This window comes from Hyla sarda, chromosome 7 (assembly GCF_029499605.1).
Source record: "Hyla sarda isolate aHylSar1 chromosome 7, aHylSar1.hap1, whole genome shotgun sequence".
In the NCBI taxonomy this organism is placed as follows: Eukaryota; Metazoa; Chordata; class Amphibia; order Anura; family Hylidae; genus Hyla; species Hyla sarda.
The window spans coordinates 7,043,242-7,068,692 of record NC_079195.1 but is presented as its reverse complement, the minus strand read 5'-3'; the positions used below and the strand labels follow the sequence as shown (position 1 = coordinate 7,068,692).

General features: G+C 46.8%; 1 protein-coding gene across 3 annotated transcripts in view; it reads left to right on the top strand.

Annotated features, from left to right (window-relative positions):
• The window catches only part of GRK5 (G protein-coupled receptor kinase 5), a 149,020-nt gene that overhangs the window by 24,934 nt on the left and 98,635 nt on the right, over positions 1–25,451 (top strand). Inside the window, exon 1 of one of the 3 annotated variants that reach the window (XM_056528872.1) lies at positions 17,254–17,382. The exons of the other annotated variants lie outside the window; for them this stretch is intronic. Within the exon in view, the coding sequence (XP_056384847.1) occupies positions 17,331–17,382 (52 nt within the window). The 5' untranslated portion in view covers positions 17,254–17,330. Of the gene's footprint in view, positions 1–17,253; positions 17,383–25,451 lie in introns of those variants that run through there. 3 annotated transcript variants of the gene reach the window in all.

Genomic DNA, 25,451 nt, shown 5'->3' with positions numbered 1-25,451 from the left:
CCTACAGGCCATGGTAGTGTGTGGTGCGCGTGCATACAGGCCATGGTGGTGTGTGGTGAGCGTGCCTACAGGTCATGGCGGTGTGTGGTGAGTGTGCATACAGGCCATGGTAGTGTGTGGTGAGTGTGCATACAGGCCATGGTAGTGTGTGGTAAGTGTGCATACAGGCCATGTTAGTGTGTGGGGAGTGTGCATACAGGCCATGGTAGTGTGTGGTGAGCATGCATACAGACCATGGTGGTGTGTGTGCATACAAGCAATGGTAGTGTGTGGTGAGCGTGCATACAGGCCATGGTAGTGTGAGGAGAGCGTGCATACAGACCATGGTAGTGTGAGGTGAGCGTGCATACAGGCCATGGTAGTGTGAGGTGAGAGTGCATACAGGCCATGGTAGTGTGAGGTGAGCGTACATACAGGCCATGATAGTGTGTGGTGAGTGTGCATACAGGCCATGATAGTGTGTGGTGAGTGTGAATAAAGGTCATGGTGGTGTGTGGTGATTGTGCCTACAGGCCATGGTGGTGTGTGGGGAGTGTGCATACAGGCCATGGTGCTGTGTGGTGAGCGTTCCTACATGCCATGGTGGTGTGAGGTGAGCGTGCATATAGGCAATGGTAGTGTGTGGTGAGTGTCGATACAGGCCATGGTAGTGTGTGGTGAGTGTGCATAAAGGCCATGGTGGTGTGTGGGGAGTGTGCATAAAGGCCATGGTGGTGTGTGGTGAGTGTTCCTACAGGCCATGGTAGTGTGTGGTGAGTGTGCATACAGGCCATGGTGGTGTGTGGGGAGTGTGCATACAGGCCATGGTGGTGTGTGGTGAGCGTTCCTACAGGCCATGGTAGTGTGTGGTGAGTGTGCATACAGGCCATGGTGGTGTGTGGTGAGTGTGCATAAAGGCCATGGTGGTGCGTGGTGAGTGTGCATACAGGCCGTGGTGGTGTGTGGTGAGTGTGCATAAAGGCCATGGTGGTGTGTGGTGATTGTGCCTACAGGCCATGGTGGTGTGTGGTGAGCGTTCCTACAGGCCATGGTAGTGTGTGGTGAGCGTGCATACAGGCCATGGCGGTGTGTGGTAAGCATGCATACAGGCCATGGTGGTGTGAGATGAGCGTGCATATAGGCAATGGTAGTGTGTGGTGAGTGTGCATACAGGCCATGGTGGTGTGTGGTGAGCGTTCCTACAGGCCATGGTAGTGTGTGGGGAGTGTGCATACAGGCCATGGTGGTGTGTGGTGAGCATGCATACAGGCCATGGCGGTGTGTGGTGAGTGTCCATACAGGCCATGGTAGTGTGTGGTGAGTGTGCATAAAGGCCATGGTGGTGTTTGGCGAGTGTGCATACAGGCCGTGGTGGTGTGTGGTGAGCGTGCATACAGGCCATGGCGGTGTGTGGTGAGTGTGCATACAGGCCATGGTGGTGTGTGGTGAGTGTGCATACAGGCCATGGTGGTGTGTGGTGAGTGTGCATACAGGCCATGGTGGTGTGTGGTGAGTGTGCATACAGGCCTTGGTGGTGTGTGGTGAGCGTGCATAGAGGCCATGGCGGTGTGTGATGAGTGTGCATACAGGCCATGGTAGTGTGCTGTGAGTGTGCATACAGGCCATGGCGGTGTGTGGTGAGCATGCATACAGGCCATGGTAGTGTGAGGTGAGCGTGCATACAGGCCCTTGCTAGTCTGTGGTGAGTATGTATACAGGCCATGGTGGTGTGTGGTGAGCGTGCATACAGGCCATGGTGGTGTGTGGTGAGTGTGCATACAGGCCATGGTGGTGTGTGGTGAGTGTGCCTACAGGCCATGGCGGTGTGCATACAGGCCATGGTGGTGTGTGGTGAGTGTGCATACAGGCCATGGTGGTGTGCGGTGAGTGTGCATACAGGCCATGGTGGTGTGTGGTGAGCGTGCATACAGGCCATGGTGGTGTGTGGTGAGCGTTCCTACAGGCCATGGTGGTGTGTGGTGAGCGTGCATACATGCCATGGCGGTGTGTGGTGAGCGTGCATACATGCCATGGTGGTGTGAGGTGAGTGTGCATACAGGCAATGGTAGTGTGTGGTGAGCGTGCATACAGGCCATGGTGGTGTGTGGTGAGCGTGCATACAGGCCATGGTAGTGTGTGGTGAGTGTGCATACAGGCCATGGTAGTGTGTGGTGAGTGTGCATACGGGCCATGGTGGTGTGAGGTGGGCGTGCATACAGGCCATGGTAGTGTGTGGTGAGTGTGCATACAGGCCATGGTAGTGTGTGGTGAGTGTGCATACGGGCTGGAATGAGCAAAGGTATGGAGAAGAAGGGGAACAGAATTTAATGAAAAGAACCCCTTTCCAACTTTTAAGCATGGGGGTGGATCAATCATGCTTTGGGGTTGTATTGCAGCCAGTGGCACAGGGAACATCTCACAAGTAGAAGGAAAAATGGATTCAATAAAATATCAGCAAATTTCGGATGCTAACTTGATGCCATCTGTGAAAAAGCTGAAGTTAACCCCTTAAGGACTCAGGGTTTTTCAGTTTTTGTACTTTGTTTTTTCCTCCTTAACTTTTAAAAATCATAAACCTTTCAATTTTCCACCTAAAAATCCATATTATGGCTTATTTTTTGCATCACCAATTATGCGACCAAATCGAAGAAAAAACGCCATTTTGTAACTTTTGGGGGCTCCCGTTTCTACGCAGTGCATATTTCGGTAAAAATTACACCTTATCATTATTCTGTAGGTCCATACAGTTAAAATCATTTTTTGCGCCGTGATCTGAAGTTTTTATCGGTACAATTTTTCTTTTGATCGGACTTTTTGATCACTTTTTATTCATTTTTTAACGGTATAAAAAGTGACCAAAAATACGCTTTTTTGGATTTTGGAATTTTTTTGCGCGTACGCCATTGACCGTGTGGTTTAATTAATGATATATTTTTATAGTTCGGATATTTACGCACGCGGCGATACATATGTTTATTTTTTTTTATTTACACAGTTTTATTTTTTTTATGGGAAAAGGGGGGTGATTCAAACTTTTATTAGGGAAGGGGTTAAATGACCTTTATTAACACTTTTTTTTAACTTTTTTTTTGCAGTAAAACTGCACACACTGATCTTTTACACAGATCACTGGCATGTATTAACACGCCTGTGATCAGTGTTATCGGCGCTTGACTGCTCCTGTCTGGATCTCAGGCACGGAGCAGTCATTCGTCGATCGGACACCGAGGAGGCAGGTAAGGGCCCTCCCGGTGTCCTGTAAGCTGTTCGGGACGCCGCGATTTCACCGCGGCGGTCCCGAACAGCCCGACTGACTAGCCGGGATAGTATCACTTTAACTTTAGAAGCGGCGGTCAGCTTTGACCGCCGCTTCTAAAGGGTTAATACCGCACATTGCCGCGATCGGCGATGTGTGGTATTAGCCCCGGATCCCGGCCGTTTATGAGCGCTGGGACCGACGCGATGTGATGCGGGGTTGCAGCGTATATATACGTCCTGCGTCGTTAAGGGGTTAAAGAGAGGATGGCTTATACAAATGGATAATGATCTTAAACACACCTCGAAATCCACGGGGGATTACATCAAGAGGCGTGAACTGAAGGTTTTGCCATGGCCTTCACAATCTCCTGACTTCAACATAATTGAAAATCTATGGATAGACCTTAAAAGAGCAGTGCGTGACAGACAGCCCAGAAATCTCAAAGAACTGGAAGACTTTTGTAAGGAAGAATGGGCAAAGATACTTCAAACAAGAATTGAAAGACTCTTTGTTGGCTACAAAAAGCGTTTACAAGCTGTTAGACTTGCCAAAGGGGGCAGTACAAGATATTAACTGCAGGGTGCCCAAACTTTTGCAGACGCCATTTTTTGTTTTCTGTTATTTTGAAAGTGTAAATGATGGAAATAAAATCTAACTTTTGGTGACATATTATAAGAATGTCTAATCTGTAATTTGATGCCTTTTGGAGATTTTTCCATCTTTCCTTAGCTTCTTTATGCACATTAATACAAATTGTTACCTGGGTTGCCCAACCTTTTGATCCCCACTGTAGCATTTTTCTGTGCATACGGGTGTAGCACTTAGGCCATGCTCATGGCAAGCATTTTGGCGGTATACACGGTTTTGTGCACCTAGTCTGGGCAAGTGGTTCAATATGTAGTCTGTACATTACTGTTATGCTCCACGCTCCAGCTGCACACGTTGGCCATGAGCGCATGGCCCCATTACCCCCTGCTGCCAGCGGAGATGGGATTCAGAGCGACAACATCACATATGTGGCTGCATAGCCATTATATCTGCCACGTCTGCAGGGCAAGGCACTGCGCAATTGTTGTTACTGGCACGTTTTCAGAGCACCAACATCATGACACATAGGTGGTTGTATGCCCTTCATACCTGCCATGTCTGCAGAAGGATTCACTGCATAGTTATTGTTAATTACATGTTTTCAGAGCAATAACTTCAAGACACACAGTTTGTTGCAAAAAGAACGATGGTTATGCAAGATCTGTCATGTCTACAGGCACGATGGTTATGCAAAGACCTGTCACATCTATAGGCACCATCGTACGCAAGACCTATCTAGTCTACAGACACGATGGTTATGCAAAGACCTGTCATGTCTACAGGCATGATGGTTACGCAAAGACCTGTCACATCTATAGGCACCATGGTACGCAAGACCTATCTAGTCTACAGACACGATGGTCATGCAAAGACCTGTCATGTCTACAGGCATGATCGCGATGAAGGGATCGGTCACTCGCAGCGGGACGCCACTCCTGAAACCAGTTTTGAGTAGGAAGCTTGGCAGTTTAAGGTATGGTTTAGTCTTTAGGTAAGGTGCTTATTCGAGGTTAGTTTGATTTACAGGCTATATGGTGCCACAGGTTATTATCACCAAGGTCTGTCATGTAGCTCTTGTTGTGTGTCATTTTTCTAACAGTTCATTTTTGCCGCTTAATAACAGGGACTTGGATAGTTTCATATTATGCCTGACAGGCATCTATCTGTTGGTTTCCTTCTTGCCAGGATGTCATAGGCAAGTATGTTAAAAGAGGCATTTATCTGCTTGTGTGTCAGCTTGATATTGTTTCAGTGCCGGCTCGTTCATTACAGAGTGGGGATGACTACCACAGCTCTTCGGTACCAGGCATCGATTACTAGGCCAGGTAGTTCACAGATTCTTTATTTTTTTGTCCCAAGTTAGAGTCTAAATTGGGTTTTGTGTTAGGTATGTATGTAGCGTTGTAATCACGAGCACGAGTGTGAAGCCCTGAACACAATTATATTTTAGAACACAATAAGGTTGAGAAGGTCTGGAGACAGCTCTTTGCTTTTCCCCATTATGAGACGTGTCTTGGGTGACATCTTGGCAATGAGACCTCTTTGAAGCCATCGGTTGGGACTGAACCGTATTTTCCACTGACAACAGGCTGGATTGCTCTTTAGATATATATATATATATATATATATATATATATATATATATATATACATACAGTCATGGCCGTAAATGTTGGCACCCCTGAAATTTTTTCAGATAATGAAGTATTTCTCACAGGAAAGGATTGCAGTAACACATGTTTTGCTATACACATGTTTATTCCCTTTCTGTGTATTGAAACTAAACCAAAAAAGGGAGGAAAAAAAAGCAAATTGGACATAATGTCACCAAACTCCAAAAATGGTCTGGACAAAATAATTGGCACCCTTAACTTAATATTTGGTTGCTCACCCTTTGGAAAAAATAACGGAAATCAGTGTCTTCCTATAAGCATCAATAAGCTTCTTACACCTCTCAGCCGGAATGTTGGACCACTCTTCCTATAACCATCAATAAGCTTCTTACACCTCTCAGCCGGAATGTTGGACCACTCTTCCTTTACAAACTGCTCCAGGTTTCTCTTTTTGGACAGGTCTCTCTTTTCCCAACAGTAATTATAAGATCTCTCCACAGGTGATCAAGGGGATTTAGATCTGGACTCATTGCTGCCACTTCAGAACTCTCCAGCGCTTTGTTGTCATCCATTTCTGGGGGCTTTTTGACATATGTTTGGGGTCATTGTCCTGCTGGAATACCCAAGATCTCGGACACAAACCCAGCTTTCTGACACTGGGCTGTACAGTGCGTCCCAAAATCCATGGGTAATCCTCAGATTTCATGATGTCTTGTACACATTCAATACCTCCAGTGCCAGAGGCAGCACAACCCAAAACATCACTGACCTCCACCATATGTCACTGTAGGTACTGTGTTCTTTTCTTTGTAGGCCTCATTCCGTTTTCAGTAAACAGTAGAATGATGTGCTTTACCAAAAAGCTCTATCTTGGTCTCATCTGTCTTGGTCTCAGATGTTTTCCCAGAAGTATTTTGGTTTACTCAAGTTCATTTTAGCAAAATGTAGTCTTGCTTTTTTATGTCTGTGTCATCAGTGGGGTCCTCTTGGGTCTCCTCCATAGTGGGGTCCTCCTGGGTCTCCTCCATAGTGTTTCATTTCATTTAAATGCCGAAGTTCGCGCTGACACTGATGCTCCCTGAGCCTGAAGGACAGCTTGAATATCTATGGAACTTGTTTGAGGCTGCTTATCCACCATCCGGACTATCCTGCATTGTCACCTTTCATCAATTTTTCTCTTCTTTCGTCCACACCCAGGGAGATTATCTACAGTGCCATGGGTTGTAAACTTCTTGATAATGTTGAGCACTGTGGACAAAGGCAAATCAAGATCTCTGGAGATGGACTTGTAACCTTGAGATTGTTGATATTTTTCCACAATTTTGGTTCTCAAGTCCTCAGACAGTTCTCTTCTCCTCTTTCTGTTGTCCATGCTTAGTGTGACACACTCAGACAAACAATGCATAGACTAAGTGAACTTCTCTCCTTTTTATCTGCTTTCAGGTGTGATTTTTATATTGCCCACACCTGTTACTTGCCCCAGGTGAGTTTAAAGGAGCATCACATGCTTGAAGCAATCTTATTTTTGCACAATTTTGAAAGGGTGCCAATCATTTTGTCCAGACCATTTTTGGAGTTTGGTGACATTATGTCCAATTTGCTTTTTCACCTCCCTTTTTTGGTTTAGTTGCAGTACACACAAAGGTAATAAACATGTGTATAGCAAAACATGTGTTACTGCAATCCTTTTCTGTAAGAAATACTTCATTTTATAGAAAAATTCAGGGGTGCCAACAATTACGGCCATGACTGTATACACACATATATATATATATATATATATATATATATTTAGATATATGTGTATATATATATATATATATATATATATATATATAGTGTTGTATTCATGTGATATATATGTAAACGTACAATAGCGCAGCACTCCAGTATTGTGAAAACAAAGGTGCAGTTTAGTCAGCCCAAGTCAAGCAGCTTGACATGGGCTGAATAATCTGCACCTTTGTCTTCCCAATACTGGAGTGCTGCGCTATTGTACGTTTATCTAAGGAAGCCGTGATCAGGGTTTGGAATGCTGACACCCGCTTTTCTTCATTTTTGGTCTATGTAGTGCTGCTATACATTCTGTTTTCTATGTATACAGTGGGGCAAAAAAGTATTTAGTCAGGCACCAATTGTACAAGTTCTCCCACTTATAAAGATGAGAGGCTGTAATTTCCACCATAGGTTATAACCTCAAAAAAATCCATAAAATCACATTGTCTGATTTTTAAAGAATTTATTTGCAAATTATGGTGGAAAAATAAGTATTTGGTCACCTACAAACAAGCAAGATTTCTGGCTCTCACAGACCTGTAACTTCTTCTTTAAAGGGGTACTCTGCCCCTAGACATCTTATCCCCTATCCAAAGGATAGGGGATAAGATGTCAGATCGCTGGGGTCCCGCTACTGGGGACCCCCTGGATCTACCATGCAGCACCCACCTTTAGCGGTTTCCGGAAGCGCTGGAGGTCACACGGGGGCGGAGTCGTGACGTCACGATCTTCTGTCCCGGTGGCCGAGATGGACTCAGCCTGAGGACCTCCAGTGGTTCCGGAAGCCGCTACAGGTGGGTGCTGCATGGTAGATCCAGGGGGTCCCCAGCCCAATGGCGCTCCTTCTCTTCTGAGCATTCTGTAGTTCGCCTGCAGAGCACTTGACATCCACACATGGGGTATTTCCATACTCAGAAGAAATGGGGTTACACATTTTGGGGGGCATTTTCTCCTATTACCCCTTGTAAAAATGTGAAATTTGGGGAAAAACAGCATTTTAGTGAAATTTTTTTTTTCATTTACACATTTGACTTTAAGGAAAAGTTGTCAATCACCTGTGGGGTGTTAAGGCTCACTGGACCCCTTGTTACTTTCCTTGAGGGGTGTAGTTTCCAAAATAGTGTGCCATGTGTTTTTTTTTTTTTTTTTGCTTTTCTGGCACCATAGGGGCTTCCTAAATGCAACATGCCCCCCCAAAAACCATTTCAGCAAAATTCACTCTCCAAAATCCCATTGTCGCTCCTTCCCTTCTGAGCCGACTAGTGCAGCCACAGAGCACTTTACATCCACATATGAGGTATTTCCTTACTCGAGAGTAATGGGGTTACAAAATATGAGGGGATTCTCTCCTTTTACCTGTAAAAATTCAAAAATGGCTCTACAAGAACATGCGAGTGTAAAAAATGAATATTTTGAATTTTCTCCTTTATTTTACTGCTATTCCTGTGAAACACCTAAAGGGTTAACAAACTTTCTGAATGTCATTTTGAATACTTTGAGGGGTGCAGTTTTTATAGTGGGGTCATTTATGGGGTATTTCTAACATGAAGGCCCTTCAAATCCACTTCAAAACTGAACTGGTCCCTGAAAAATTCCGATTTTGAAATTTTCGTGAAAAATTGGAAAATTGCTGCTGAACTTTGAAGCCCTCTGATGTTTTCCAAAACTCTCGGGAATCAGAATGATAGGTAAAAGCATCCCAGAGTTATTAATATATACAGTGACAGTGGTCAGATTTGCCAAAAAGGTCTGCGTCCTTAAGGTGAAAATAAGCTGTGTCCTTAAGGGGTTAAACAGTCACACTCGACACTCCACTATGGCCAAGACCAAAGAGCTGTCGAGGACACCAGAAACAAAACTGTAGACCTGCACCAGGCTGGGAAGACTGAATCTGCAATAGGCAAGCAGCTTGGTGTGAAGAAATCAACTATGGGAGCAATTATTAGAAAATGGAAGACATACAAGACCACTGATAATCTCCCTCGATCTGGGTCTCCACGCAAGATCTCACCCTGTGGTTTCAAAATGATCACAAGAACGATGAGCAAAAATCCCAGAACCACACGGGGGGGGGGGGGGGGGGGACCTAGTGAATGACCTGCAGAGAGCTGGGACCAAAGAAACAAAGGCTACCATCAGTAACACACTACGCCGCCAGGGACTCAAATCATGCAGTGCCAGACGTGTCCCCCTGCTTAAGCCAGTACATGTCCGGGCACGTCTGAAGTTTGCTAGAGAGCATTTGGATGATCCAGAAGAGTATTGGGAGAATGTCATATGGTCAGATGAAACCAAAGTAGAACTTTTTTGTAAAAACTCAACTCGTTGTGTTTGGAGGAGAAAGAATGCTGAGTTGTATCCAAAGAACACCATACCTACTGTGAAGCATGGGGGAGGAAACATCATGCTTTTGGGGCTGTTTTTCAGCAAAAGGACCTGGACAACTGATGCGTGTAAAGGAAAGAATGAATGGGGCCATGTATTGTGAGATTTTGAGTGAAAACCTCCTTCCATCAGCAAGGGCATTGAAGATGAAACATGGCTGAGTCTTTCAGCATGACAATGATCCCAAAACACACCGCCCGGGCAACAAAGGAGTGGCTTTGTAAGAAGCATTTCAAGGTCCTGGAGTGGCCTAGCCAGTCTCCAGATCTCAACCCTATAGAAAACCTTTTGAGGGAGTTTAAAGTCCGTGTTGCCCAGCGACAGCCCCAAAACATCACTGCTCTAGAGGAGATCTGCATGGAGGAATGGGCCTCTCTCATCTTTTTATGTGGGAGAACTTAGGGGAGCACAATTGGTGGCTGACTAAATACTTTTTTGCCCCACTGTATATGTATATATAGTGCAGTGAATGAGGTGCTGCCTGCCCGTTGTATGACAGCCTCCTGCCCGTTGTGTGTGATTTCCTCTCCTTCCCTTATATATATGGTGATGTATATATGTGATATATATATATATATATATATATATATATATAGTGCAGTGTATGAGGTGGTGCGCCCCGCTGCCTGCCCTTTGTATGACAGCTGCCTGCCTGTTGAATGTGATCTCCTCTCCTTCCTTTATATATATACATACTAGCTAAATACCCGAAGTTGCCCGGTTTTTCCATCCTAATCCTTGTTGGGGAGGAAAATAAACAAAGAAGGAAGATTTTGACTTTATATCCCATCCTCATATATTGTTGTCAAATCCCAACCCCATATCCCGTCCTCCTATCCAATCCTCCTATCCCGATCTCCTATCCCGTCCTATCCCATCCTCCTATCCAGTCCTCCTATCCCGACCTCCTATCCCGTCCTCCTATCTCCACCTCCTATCCCTTCCTCATATCCCGACCTCCTATCCCTTCCTCATATCCCGTCCTCCTATCCCTTCCTCATATCCCGTCCTCCTATCTCGACCTCCTATCCCATCCTCATATCTCGTCCTCCTATCTCGACCTCCTATCTCAACCTCCTATCCCGACCTCCTTTGCAGTCCATCTATCCCAACCTCCTATCTCGACCTCCTATCCTGTCCTCCTATCCCGTCCTCCTATTCCGTCCTCATAGCCTGTCCTCCTATCCCGTCCTCCTATCCCGTCCTCCTATCCCGACCTCCTATCCCAATCTCCTATCCCGTCCTCTTATACCGTCCTCCTATACCGTCCTCCTATCCCGACCTCGTATCCCGTCCTCCTATCCCGACCTCCTATCCCGTCCTCCTATCTCCACCTCCTATCCCGTCCTCCTATCTAGACCTCCTATCCCGTCCTCCTATCCCGACCCGTAATATGTGTACCAGTTATTGAAATGTCTCCAGCCGTACGGAAGTTATGTGGGAACATACATTTCCCATTGATTTGCATGGGACTTTAAACAAAAACCCCGACCCTCACAAATGGGGGTAGTTAAGGGTTAAATGAACTATCCTATATTTTAAGTGGACATATAAGTAACATGTGACCAAGTATTATCGAAATATCTAAAGCCGTTTGGAAGTTATGCAGTAACATATATTTCCCATTGACTTGTATGGGACTTTAAACATAAACCCCGCCCCTGGCAAATGGGGGTGAGTAAGGGTTAAATCACCTATCCTATGTTTGTTCCTGACATATAAGTAACATGTGGCCAAGTTTCATGTTAATATCTTGCGCCCCGCTGCCTGCCCGTTGTATGACAGCTGCCTGCCCGTTGAGTGTGATCTCCTCTCCTTCCCTTATATATATATATATATATATATATATATAGTGATATATAGTGATGTATATATGTGATATATATATATATATATATATAGTGCAGTGTATGTGGTGCGCCCCGCTGCCTGCCTGTTGTATGACAGCTGCCTGCCCGTTGTATGACAGCTGCCTGCCCGTTGAGTGTGATCTCCTCTCCTTCCCTTATATATAGTGATGTATATATGTGATATATATATAGTGCAGTATATGTGGTGCGCCCCGCTGCCTGCCCGTTGTATGACAGCTGCCTGCCCGTTGTATGACAGCCTCCTGCCCGTTGAGTGTGATCTCCTCTCCTTCCCTTATATATATAGTGATGTATATATGTGATATATATATATAGTGCAGTGTATGTGGTGCGCCCCGCTGCCTGCCCGTTGTATGACAGCTGCCTGCCCGTTGTATGACAGCTGCCTGCCCGTTGAGTGTGATCTCCTCTCCTTCCCTTATATATAGTGATGTATATATGTGATATATATATATAGTGCAGTATATGTGGTGCACCCCGCTGCCTGCCCGTTGTATGACAGCTGCCTGCCCGTTGTATGACAGCTGCCTGCCCGTTGAGTGTGATCTCCTCTCCTTCCCTTATATATATAGTGATGTATATATGGGATATATATATATATAGTGCAGTATATGTGGTGCGCCCCACTGCCTGCCCGTTGTATGACAGCTGCCTGCCCGTTGTATGACAGCTGCCTGCCCGTTGAGTGTGATCTCCTCTCCTTCCCATATATATATATATAGTGATGTATATATGTGATATATATATATATAGTGCAGTGTGTGTGGTGCGCCCCGCTGCCTGCCCGTTGTATGACAGCTGCCTGCCCGTTGTATGACAGCTGCCTGCCCGTTGAGTGTGATCTGCTCTCCTTCCCTTATATATATATAGTGATGTATATATGTGATATATATATATAGTGCAGTATATGTGGTGCGCCCCGCTGCCTGCCCGTTGTATGACAGCTGCCTGCCCGTTGTATGACAGCTGCCTGCCCGTTGTATGACAGCTGCCTGCCCGTTGAGTGTGATCTCCTCTCCTTCCCTTAAATATATAGTGATGTATATATGTGATATATATATATATATATATATATATATATATAGTGCAGTGTGTGTGGTGCGCCCCGCTGCCTGCCCGTTGTATGACAGCTGCCTGCCCGTTGAGTGTGATCTCCTCTCCTTCCCATATATATATATATAGTGATGTATATATGTGATATATATAGTGCAGTGTATGTGGTGCGCCCCGCTGCCTGCCCGTTGTATGACAGCTGCCTGCCCGTTGTATGACAGCTGCCTGCCCGTTGAGTGTGATCTCCTCTCCTTCCCTTATATATATAGTGATGTATATATGTGATATATAAATATAGTGCAGTGTGTGTGGTGCGCCCCGCTGCCTGCCCGTTGTATGACAGCTGCCTGCCCGTTGAGTGTGATCTCCTCTCCTTCCCTTATATATATAGTGATGTATATATATATATATATATATATATATATATAGTGCAGTGTATGTGGTGCGCCCCGCTGCCTGCCCGTTGTATGACAGCTGCCTGCCCGTTGAGTGTGATCTCCTCTCCTTCCCTTATATATATAGTGATGTATATATATATATATATATATAGTGCAGTGTATGTGGTGCGCCCCGCTGCCTGCCCATTGTATGACAGCTGCCTGCCCGTTGAGTGTGATCTCCTCTCCTTCCCTTATATATAGTGATGTATATATGTGATATATATATAGTGCAGTGTATGTGGTGCGCCCCGCTGCCTGCCCGTTGTATGACAGCTGCCTGCCCGTTGAGTGTGATCTCCTCTCCTTCCCTTATATATAGTGATGTATATATATATATATAGTGCAGTATATGTGGTGCGCCCCGCTGCCTGCCCGTTGTATGACAGCTGCCTGCCCGTTGAGTGTGATCTCCTCTCCTTCCCTTATATATATAATGATGTATATATGTGATATATATATATATATATATAGTGCAGTGTATGTGGTGCGCCCCGCTGCCTGCCCGTTGTATGACAGCTGCCTGCCCGTTGAGTGTGATCTCTTCTCCTTCCCTTATATATATATAGTGATGTATATATGTGATATATATATATAGTGCAGTGTATGTGGTGCGCCCCGCTGCCTGCCCGTTGTATGACAGCTGCCTGCCCGTTGAGTGTGATCTCCTCTCCTTCCCTTATATATATAGTGATGTATATATGTGATATATATATATAGTGCAGTGTATGTGGTGCGCCCCGCTGCCTGCCCGTTGTATGACAGCTGCCTGCCCGTTGAGTGTGATCTCCTCTCCTTCCCTTATATATATATAGTGATGTATATATGTGATATATATATATAGTGCAGTGTATGTGGTGCGCCCCGCTGCCTGCCCGTTGTATGACAGCTGCCTGCCCGTTGAGTGTGATCTCCTCTCCTTCCCTTATATATATAGTGATGTATATATGTGATATATATATATATAGTGCAGTATATGTGGTGCGCCCCGCTGCCTGCCCGTTGTATGACAGCTGCCTGCCCGTTGTATGACAGCTGCCTGCCCGTTGAGTGTGATCTCCTCTCCTTCCCTTATATATATAGTGATGTATATATGTGATATATATATATAGTGCAGTGTATGTGGTGCGCCCCGCTGCCTGCCCGTTGTATGACAGCTGCCTGCCCGTTGTATGACAGCTGCCTGCCCGTTGAGTGTCATCTCCTCTCCTTCCCTTATATATATAATGATGTATATATGTGATATATATATAGTGCAGTGTATGTGGTGCACCCCGCTGCCTGCCCGTTGTATGACAGCTGCCTGCCCGTTGAGTGTGATCTCCTCTCCTTCCCTTATATATAGTGATGTATATATATATATATAGTGCAGTATATGTGGTGCGCCCCGCTGCCTGCCCGTTGTATGACAGCTGCCTGCCTGTTGAGTGTGATCTCCTCTCCTTCCCTTATATATATAATGATGTATATATGTGATATATATATATATATAGTGCAGTGTATGTGGTGCGCCCCGCTGCCTGCCCGTTGTATGACAGCTGCCTGCCCGTTGTATGACAGCTGCCTGCCCGTTGAGTGTGATCTCCTCTCCTTCCCTTATATATATATAGTGATGTATATATGTGATATATATATATATAGTGCAGTGTATGTGGTGCGCCCCGCTGCCTGCCCGTTGTATGACAGCTGCCTGCCCGTTGAGTGTGATCTCCTCTCCTTCCCTTATATATATATAGTGATGTATATATGTGATATATATATATATAGTGCAGTGTGTGTGGTGCGCCCCGCTGCCTGCCCGTTGTATGACAGCTGCCTGCCCGTTGAGTGTGATCTCCTCTCCTTCCCTTATATATATAGTGATGTATATATGTGATATATATATATATAGTGCAGTATATGTGGTGCGCCCCGCTGCCTGCCCGTTGTATGACAGCTGCCTGCCCGTTGTATGACAGCTGCCTGCCCGTTGAGTGTGATCTCCTCTCCTTCCCTTATATATAGTGATGTATATATGTGATATATATAGTGCAGTGTATGTGGTGCGCCCCGCTGCCTGCCCGTTGAGTGTGATCTCCTCTCCTTCCCTTATATATATAGTGATGTATATATGTGATATATATATATAGTGCAGTATATGTGGTGCGCCCCGCTGCCTGCCCGTTGTATGACAGCTGCCTGCCCGTTGTATGACAGCTGCCTGCCCGTTGAGTGTGATCTCCTCTCCTTCCCTTATATATATAGTGATGTATATATGTGATATATATATATAGTGCAGTGTATGTGGTGCGCCCCGCTGCCTGCCCGTTGTATGACAGCTGCCTGCCCGTTGAGTGTGATCTCCTCTCCTTCCCTTATATATAGTGATGTATATATGTGATATATATATAGTGCAGTGTATGTGGTGCGCCCCGCTGCCTGCCCGTTGTATGACAGCTGCCTGCCCGTTGAGTGTGATCTCCTCTCCTTCCCTCATATATATAGTGATGTATATATGTGATATATATATATAGTGCAGTATATGTGGTGCGCCCCGCTGCCTGCCCGTTGTATGACAGCTGCCTGCCCGTTGAGTGTGATCTCCTCTCCTTCCCTTATATATATATAGTGATGTGTATATATATATATATATATATATATAGTGCAGTGTATGTGGTGCGCCCCGCTGCCTGCCCGTTGTATGACAGCTGCCTGCCCGTTGAGTGTGATCTCCTCTCCTTCCCTTATATATAGTGATGTATATATATATATATAGTGCAGTGTATGTGGTGCGCCCCGCTGCCTGCCCGTTGTATGACAGCTGCCTGCCCGTTGAGTGTGATCTCCTCTCCTTCCCTTATATATAGTGATGTATATATGTGATATATATAGTGCAGTATATGTGGTGCGCCCCGCTGCCTGCCCGTTGTATGACAGCTGCCTGCCCGTTGAGTGTGATCTCCTCTCCTTCCCTTATATATATAGTGATGTATATATGTGATATATATATAGTGCAGTATATGTGGTGCGCCCCGCTGCCTGCCCGTTGTATGACAGCTGCCTGCCCGTTGAGTGTGATCTCCTCTCCTTCCCTTATATATAGTGATGTATATATGTGATATATATAGTGCAGTATATGTGGTGCGCCCCGCTGCCTGCCCGTTGTATGACAGCTGCCTGCCCGTTGAGTGTGATCTCCTCTCCTTCCCTTATATATATAGTGATGTATATATGTGATATATATATAGTGCAGTATATGTGGTGCGCCCCGCTGCCTGCCCGTTGTATGACAGCTGCCTGCCCGTTGAGTGTGATCTCCTCTCCTTCCCTTATATATAGTGATGTATATATGTGATATATATATAGTGCAGTATATGTGGTGCGCCCCGCTGCCTGCCCGTTGTATGACAGCTGCCTGCCCGTTGAGTGTGATCTCCTCTCCTTCCCTTATATATATAGTGATGTATATATGTGATATATATATATAGTGCAGTGTATGTGGTGCGCCCCGCTGCCTGCCCGTTGTATGACAGCTGCCTGCCCGTTGAGTGTGATCTCCTCTCCTTCCCTTATATATAGTGATGTATATATGTGATATATATAGTGCAGTGTATGTGGTGCGCCCCGCTGCCTGCCCGTTGTATGACAGCTGCCTGCCCGTTGAGTGTGATCTCCTCTCCTTCCCTTATATATAGTGATGTATATATGTGATATATATATAGTGCAGTGTATGTGGTGCGCCCCGCTGCCTGCCCGTTGTATGACAGCTGCCTGCCCGTTGAGTGTGATCTCCTCTCCTTCCCTTATATATATAGTGATGTATATATGTGATATATATATAGTGCAGTATATGTGGTGCGCCCCGCTGCCTGCCTGTTGTATGACAGCTGCCTGCCCGTTGTATGACAGCTGCCTGCCCGTTGAGTGTGATCTCCTCTCCTTCCCTTATATATAGTGATGTATATATGTGATATATATAGTGCAGTATATGTGGTGCGCCCCGCTGCCTGCCCGTTGTATGACAGCTGCCTGCCCGTTGAGTGTGATCTCCTCTCCTTCCCTTATATATATAGTGATGTATATATGTGATATATATAGTGCAGTATATGTGGTGCGCCCCGCTGCCTGCCCGTTGTATGACAGCTGCCTGCCCGTTGAGTGTGATCTCCTCTCCTTCCCTTATATATATAGTGATGTATATATGTGATATATATAGTGCAGTATATGTGGTGCGCCCCGCTGCCTGCCCGTTGTATGACAGCTGCCTGCCCGTTGAGTGTGATCTCCTCTCCTTCCCTCCTCCTTTCCTGCCCCCTCCCTCCCTTCTCCCTTCCTTCCCTTCCTGCTGCCGTGAAGCTGCTGCATTGCTACCTTGCACACAGATCTGTCAATGGAGCTGGAAAACATTGTGGCCAACACAGTTCTGCTGAAAGCGAGAGAAGGTAAAAGTGGGTGAGATGGCGGGGGCAGGGGAGGCTGTGGTCCAGCAGGATGCTGTGTGACATGATGGATGATGACTGTGGTATTGTCTGTGCACCTGTTCTCTTCACCCATCATCTGTGACATGACAGACGGCAGCATCTCCAGCCGTCACTATAGGGGGGGGGGGAGCAGCATCTGACCCCAAATAATCAACAGGAGATGTGACACCCGGCAGCAAGTGACGTCTTATTAACCCTTCCTTGTGCTCTTGTCTTCTTTAACCCTTGTGCCTCCGGCTGCTTTCATATCCTGCTGTGTGGCTGATTTTCGGGGTGTTTTGTGGGAGGGTCTGTGGTTACTGCTGTAATGTGATGATGTACAAGGAACGCACAGATAGGTGCAGATGTGTAGATGTTTAGGATTTGCAGAAGGCCGTAGGGATGTGTACATTACTATACACAGGTATAGACAGGATCAGATGGAGATATACTCCTCTGCCAGGCCAGGAGATTAAGGGGCATCAGTATTCACCGGGTGAGGGTCTGGGGATTAGGTGGTCACACGGCTCTGGCATTAATACACTCCTTAAGGTGAAGGGTTGTCAGAGGGCATCCATGCTGCTCCCGAATTGTGGTGTTTGGGATTCCCACTTGTATGTGGAATGCGTTAGTCATGGATTGCCAATCATGGTAATGTGATTGGTCAGATAGGGTCCGGTGACTGTCCTACAGCCTTCGTATGATACTATGGAAGTAGTATTATGGCCCGACAAATGTGACTGATCTGTGGGATCTCCAACCTAGATGTGAGTCAGTGGACCAAGGATCTTGTGTGATCTACTCATAAATATCATTCACCATGGCCCCCGTCACCACCCCAAACCCTGCTGTTCCCAAACCTCATTCTATAGGAAGCTTCTATACCGCAGTGATTTTCACCTATACCAGTGGTATCCAACCTGTGGACCTCTGAATGTTGCAGCCATTGGCTGTCCGGGCATGCTGGGCATTGTAGTTTTGCAACATCTGAAGGTACCACAGTTCTGAGACCGCTCTTCTGTACCATCCAATACCTCCCTCCATACTGTCTGACCGTTCATAGTAGTGAAGTGATGATGCCGGTGAATAAATGGCACCTCTGACTCCATGCTAAAACAATAAAGAAGGCAAAGAAGGAGAAGAAAAAAAAAGAAAGGAATGGGAAGAAGAAAAAAGAAAGGAACGGGAAGAAGAAAAAAGAAAGGAAGGGAAAAGAAGAAAGAGAAGGAAAAGTCCGGGAAGGAGATGAAAAAGAGAAAAGAATCGTGGAAAGGAAAGAAAGGAAAAGATAGGGGGAGAAAGGAAAGGAGAGGGGAAGCAAACTAAAGTAAAATAAAGGAGATAGTTAAAGAAAAGAGAAAAAATAAACGAAAACTTGTGAAAATAATAAGAGGAAAGTAGAAGAGGGGAAAGGAAATGGAGAAAAAGTTACACGAGAAAAGGAGAGAAAAGCAAATGAAAGATAAAGGGACACAAAGGAAAGATAAAGGGACACAAAGGAAAAAAGTACAAAAGAGAGGAAAGAAAAGAGGGAAGGAAATGAAAGGAGACAAGATGTGAGCAAAATGAAGAAGAAAAACAAACAAAAGAAAAAGTAGGAATGGAAGGATAAGAAAGAAAAGAACAGAAGTGGAAATGAACAAGAGACAAAAGGAATAAAACAAGAGGGAAGGAGAGGAATAAAGAAAAGAACAATGAGACAGAATGAGAAAAGATAGGAAGAGAAAGGAAAGAAGAGGAACAATAAAGGAGAAGGGGGATGTGGAAGAAAAGAAAGGAAAATGGAGAAGATAAAAATAAAAACAAGAGAGAAAATACCTTCCTTACCCCTACCTCTATTCTCTTCCTTACCTCTTCCTCTGTTCTCCTTTCTTTTTCACCCTTTCTCTCTCTTTTCCTTCCCTTCCATCTCTTCTCTCCTCCTTCCCTTCTTGTATTTCTGTAGCTGGGAATCAGAGATGCAGACGATCCTGAGAGATGTAAGAAACTAGGACAAGATAGGACAAGAGAGGAAAAATGAAGAATGGAAGGAAAGAACATGGGGGGGGGGCAGAAAGGAGAACAGAGGGGGAAAAAGATGTTAAAGAAAAAGGATGGAAGGAAGAGAAGAAAGGGAAGGAAACAAGATGGTAATAGAAGGGTAAGTGAGGGAACTGAAGGAGAAGAGAGGAAGGGAAGGAAAGAGATGGAAGGAGAAGAAAGGGAAGGAAAGAGAGGAAGGAGAAGAAAGAGAGGAAGGTAAGGAAAGAGTAAGAAGGATGGAGAAGAAGAGGGAAGAATGAAACAAAAGTGAGAAAGGAGATGAAGGGAAGGAAAAAGAGAAAGGAGAAGAAGGGAAGGAAATATAGGAAGGGAAGAAGAAGTGAATGAATGGGGAGAAATGAGAGGAAGTGGAGGAAAAAGGAAGGGGAGGAAGGAACAGGAAGGGGATGAAGAAGTGAAGTGAAGGGCGGTTCATCCTCCTGACACATGGCTTCCAGGTATTGGCGTCATTTAAAAATATGCATGAATGCCTCTGGTAGTTTTATCTTTGGGGATTTGCTTTGCTTCCTCTAGAAGTACTGGAACCCCGAATGTGGGATTAAAAAAAGGTAGAAAAAGGACTGGGCTCTCTAAGGTAAAGAGGATCTCTGCTAAGACTGAAATACAACTTCTTGAGTTATATATAGAGATGAGCCCCAGTGCTGGGAGACAGGAAATGCTTCAGTCTGTGGATCATGGCCAGTGATATGGAAAGTGAATGGAGAACAAAGGTGTGAAATTCAGTGTGATGGTATCTAACCACTATAGTGGAATAAGGACGGTTCTTCTCAGCAACGATGGTACCGCTAGGGTGAAAGTGTATGTTACCAGGCTCCGACCAGGAGGGAACCACTAGAGTAAAGTGTATGTTACCAGGCACTGACCAGGAGGGAACCACTAGGGTAAAAGTGTATGTTACCAGGCACTGACCAGGAGGGAACCACTAGGGTAAAAGTGTATGTTACCAGGCACTGACCAGCAGCAACCGCTAGGGTAAAAGTGTATGTTACCAGGCACTGACCAGCAGCAACCGCTAGGGTAAAAGTGTATGTTACCAGGCACTGACCAGGAGGGAACCACTAGGGTAAAAGTGTATGTTACCAGGCTCCGACCAGGAGGGAACCACTAGGGTAAAAGTATATGTTACCAGGCTCCGACCAGGAGGGAACCACTAGAGTAAAAGTGTATGTTACCAGGCACTGACCACGAGGGAACCACTAGGGTAAAAGTATATGTTACCAGGCTCCGACCAGGAGGGAAGCGCTAGGGTAAAAGTGTATGTTACCAGGCACTGACCACGAGGGAACCACTAGGGTAAAAGTGTATGTTACCAGGCTCCGACCAGGAGGGAAGCGCTAGGGTAAAAGTGTATGTTACCAGGCTCCGACCAGGAGGGAACCACTAGGGTAAAAGTGTATGTTACCAGGCTCCGACCAGGAGGGAACCACTAGAGTAAAAGTGTATGTTACCAGGCACTGACCAGCAGCAACCGCTAGGGTAAAAGCGTATGTTACCAGGCACCGACCAGCAGCAACCGCTAGGGTAAAAGTGTATGTTACCAGGCTCCGACCAGGAGGGAACCACTAGGGTAAAAGTGTATGTTACCAGGCACTGACCAACAGCAACCGCTAGGGTAAAAGTGTATGTTACCAGGCACCGACCAGGAGGGAACCACTAGAGTAAAAGTGTGTGTTACCAGGCACTGACCAGGAGGGAACCGCTAGAGTAAAAGTGCATGTTACCAGGCTCTGACCAGGAGGGAACCACTGGGGTCAAAGTGTATGTTACCAGGCTCCGATTGGGAGGGAACCACTAGGGTCAAAGTGTATGTTACTAGGCTCCGACCAGGAGGGAACCACTAGGGTAAAAGTGCATGTTACCAGGCTCCGACCACAAGGGAACCACTAAGGTAAAAGTATATGTTACCAGGCACTGACCACGAGGGAACCACTAGGGTAAAAGTGTATGTTACCAGGCTCCGATCGGGAGGGAACCACTAGGGTCAAAGTGTATGTTACTAGGCTCCGACCAGGAGGGAACCACTAGGGTAAAAGTGCATGTTACCAGGCTCCGACCACGAGGGAACCACTAGGGTAAAAGTATATGTTACCAGGCACTGACCACGAGGGAACCACTAGGGTAAAAGTGTATGTTACCAGGCTCCGATCGGGAGGGAACCACTAGGGTCAAAGTGTATGTTACCAGGCTCCGACCACGAGGGAACCGCTAGGGTAAAAGTGTATGTTACCAGGCTCTGACCACGAGGGAACCACTAGGGTAAAAGTATATGTTACCAGGCACTGACTATGAGGGAACCACTAGGGTAAAAGTGTATGTTACCAGGCACTGACCAGCAGCAACCGCTAGGGTAAAAGTGTATGTTACCAGGCTCCGACCAGGAGGGAACCACTAGGGTAAAAGTATATGTTACCAGGCACTGACTACGAGGGAACCACTAGGGTAAAAGTGTATGTTACCAGGCACTGACCACGAGGGAACCACTAGGGTAAAAGTATATGTTACCAGGCTCTGACCAGGAGGGAACCACTAGGGTAAAAGTGTATGTTACCAGGCTCCGATCGGGAGGGAACCACTAGGGTAAAAGTGTATGTTACGAGGCTCCGACTAAGAGGGAAGCGCTAGGGTAAAAGTGTATGTTACCAGGCACTGACCAGGAGGGAACCACTAGGGTAAAAGTGTATGTTACCAGGCTCCGATCGGGAGGGAACCACTAGGGTAAAAGTTTGTGTTACCAAGCTCCGACCAGGAGGGAACCACTAGGGTCAAAGTGTATGTTACCAGGCTCCGATCGGGAGGGAACCACTAGGGTCAAAGTGTATGTTACCAGGCTCCGATCGGGAGGGAACCACTAGGGTAAAAGTGTATGTTACCAGGCTCCGACCAGGAGGGAATCGCTACGGTAAAAGTGTATGTTACCAGGCTCTGACCAGGAGGGAACCACTAAGGTAAAAGTGTATGTTACCAGGCTCCGACCAGGAGGGAACCACTAGGGTAAAAGTGTATGTTACCAGGCCCAGATCGGGAGGGAACCGATAGGGTAAAAGTGTATGTTACCAGGCACTGACCTGGAGGGAACCGCTAGGGTAAAAGTGTGTGTTACCAGGCACTGACCTGGAGGGAACCGCTAGGGTAAAAGTGTATGTTACCAGCCTCCGACCAGGAGGGAACCGCTAGGGTAAAAGTGTATGTTACCAGGCACTAACCTGGAGGGAACCGCTAGGGTAAAAGTGTATGTTACCAGCCTCCGACCAGGAGGGAACCGCTAGGGTAAAAGTGTATGTTACCAGGCTCCGACCAGGAGGGAACTGCTATGGTAAAAGTGTATGTTACCAGGCACTGACCAGGAGGGAACCACTAGGGTAAAAGTGTATGTTACCAGGCACTGACCAGGAGGGAACCACTAGGGTAAAAGTGTGTGTTACCAGGCACTGACCAACAGCAACCGCTAGGGTAAAAGTGTATGTTACCAGGCACTGACCTGGAGGGAACCGCTAGGGTAAAAGTGTATGTTACCAGCCTCCGACCAGGAGGGAACCGCTAGGGTAAAAGTGTATGTTACCAGGCTCCGACCAGGAGGGAACTGCTAGGGTAAAAGTGTATGTTACCAGGCACTGACCAGGAGGGAACCACTAGGGTAAAAGTGTATGTTACCAGGCTCCGACCAGGAGGGAACCACTAGGGTCAAAGTGTATGTTACCAGGTACTGACCTGGAGGGAACCACTAGGGTAAAAGTATATGTTACCAGGTTCCGACCAGGAGGGAACCACTAGGGTAAAAGTGTATGTTACCAGGTACTGACCTGGAGGGAACCACTAGGGTAAAAGTGTGTGTTACCAGGCTCCGACCAGGAGGGAACCACTAGGGTCAAAGTGTATGTTACCAGGCTCCGACCAGGAGGGAACCACTAGGGTAAAAGTGTGTGTTACCAGGCTCCGACCAGGAGGGAACCGCTAGAGTAAAAGTGTGTGTTACCAGGCTCTGACCAGGAGGGAACCACTAGGGTCAAAGTGTATGTTACCAGGCTCCGATCGGGAGGGAACCACTAGGGTCAAAGTGTATGTTACTAGGCTCCGACCAGGAGGGAACCACTAGGGTAAAAGTGTATGTTACCAGGCTCCGACCAGGAGGGAACCACTAGGGTAAAAGTGTATGTTACCAGGCTCCGACCAGGAGGGAACCACTAGGGTAAAAGTGTATGTTACCAGGCACTGACCAGGAGGGAACCACTAGGGTAAAAGTGTATGTTACCAGGCTCCGACCAGGAGGGAACCGCTAGGGTAAAAGTGTATGTTACCAGGCTCCGATCGGGAGGGAACCGCTAGGGTAAAAGTGTATGTTACCAGGCACTGACCAGCAGCAACCGCTAGGGTAAAAGTGCATGTTACCAGGCTCCGACCAGGAGGGAACCGCTAGGGTAAAAGTGTATGTTACCAGGCTCCGACCAGGAGGGAACCGCTAGGGTAAAAGTGTATGTTACCAGGCTCCGACCAGGAGGGAACCGCTAGGGTAAAAGTGTATGTTACCAGGCTCCGACCAGGAGGGAACCACTAGGGTAAAAGTGTATGTTACCAGGCTCAGACCAGGAGGGAACCGCTAGGGTAAAAGTGTATGTTACCAGGCTCCGACCAGGAGGGAACCACTAGGGTAAAAGTGTATGTTACCAGGCTCAGACCAGGAGGGAACCGCTAGGGTAAAAGTGTATGTTACCAGGCACTGACCAGCAGCAACCGCTAGGGTAAAAGTGTATGTTACCAGGCACTGACCAGCAGCAACCGCTAGGGTAAAAGTGCATGTTACCAGGCTCCGACCAGGAGGGAACCGCTAGGGTAAAAGTGTATGTTACCAGGCTCCGACCAGGAGGGAACCGCTAGGGTAAAAGTGTATGTTACCAGGCTCCGACCAGGAGGGAACCACTAGGGTAAAAGTGTTTGTTACCAGGCTCAGACCAGGAGGGAACCGCTAGGGTAAAAGTGTATGTTACCAGGCTCCGACCAGGAGGGAACCACTAGGGTAAAAGTGTATGTTACCAGGCTCAGACCAGGAGGGAACCGCTAGGGTAAAAGTGTATGTTACCAGGCTCCGACCAGGAGGGAACCACTAGGGTAAAAGTGCATGTTACCAGGCTCCGACCAGGAGGGAACCACTAGGGTAAAAGTGTGTGTTACCAGGCTCCGACCAGGAGGGAACCGCTAGAGTAAAAGTGTGTGTTACCAGGCTCTGACCAGGAGGGAACCACTAGGGTCAAAGTGTATGTTACCAGGCTCCGATCGGGAGGGAACCACTAGGGTCAAAGTGTATGTTACTAGGCTCCGACCAGGAGGGAACCACTAGGGTAAAAGTGTATGTTACCAGGCTCCGACCAGGAGGGAACCACTAGGGTAAAAGTGTATGTTACCAGGCTCCGACCAGGAGGGAACCACTAGGGTAAAAGTGTATGTTACCAGGCTCCGACCAGGAGGGAACCGCTAGGGTAAAAGTGTATGTTACCAGGCTCCGATCGGGAGGGAACCGCTAGGGTAAAAGTGTATGTTACCAGGCACTGACCAGCAGCAACCGCTAGGGTAAAAGTGCATGTTACCAGGCTCCGACCAGGAGGGAACCGCTAGGGTAAAAGTGTATGTTACCAGGCTCCGACCAGGAGGGAACCGCTAGGGTAAAAGTGTATGTTACCAGGCTCCGACCAGGAGAGAACCGCTAGGGTAAAAGTATATGTTACCAGGCTCCGACCAGGAGGGAACCGCTAGGGTAAAAGTATATGTTACCAGGCTCCGACCAGGAGGGAACCGCTAGGGTAAAAGTGTATGTTACTAGGCTCCGACCAGGAGGGAACCACTAGGGTAAAAGTGTATGTTACCAGGCTCAGACCAGGAGGGAACCGCTAGGGTAAAAGTGTATGTTACCAGGCTCCGACCAGGAGGGAACCACTAGGGTAAAAGTGTATGTTACCAGGCTCAGACCAGGAGGGAACCGCTAGGGTAAAAGTGTATGTTACCAGGCTCAGACCAGG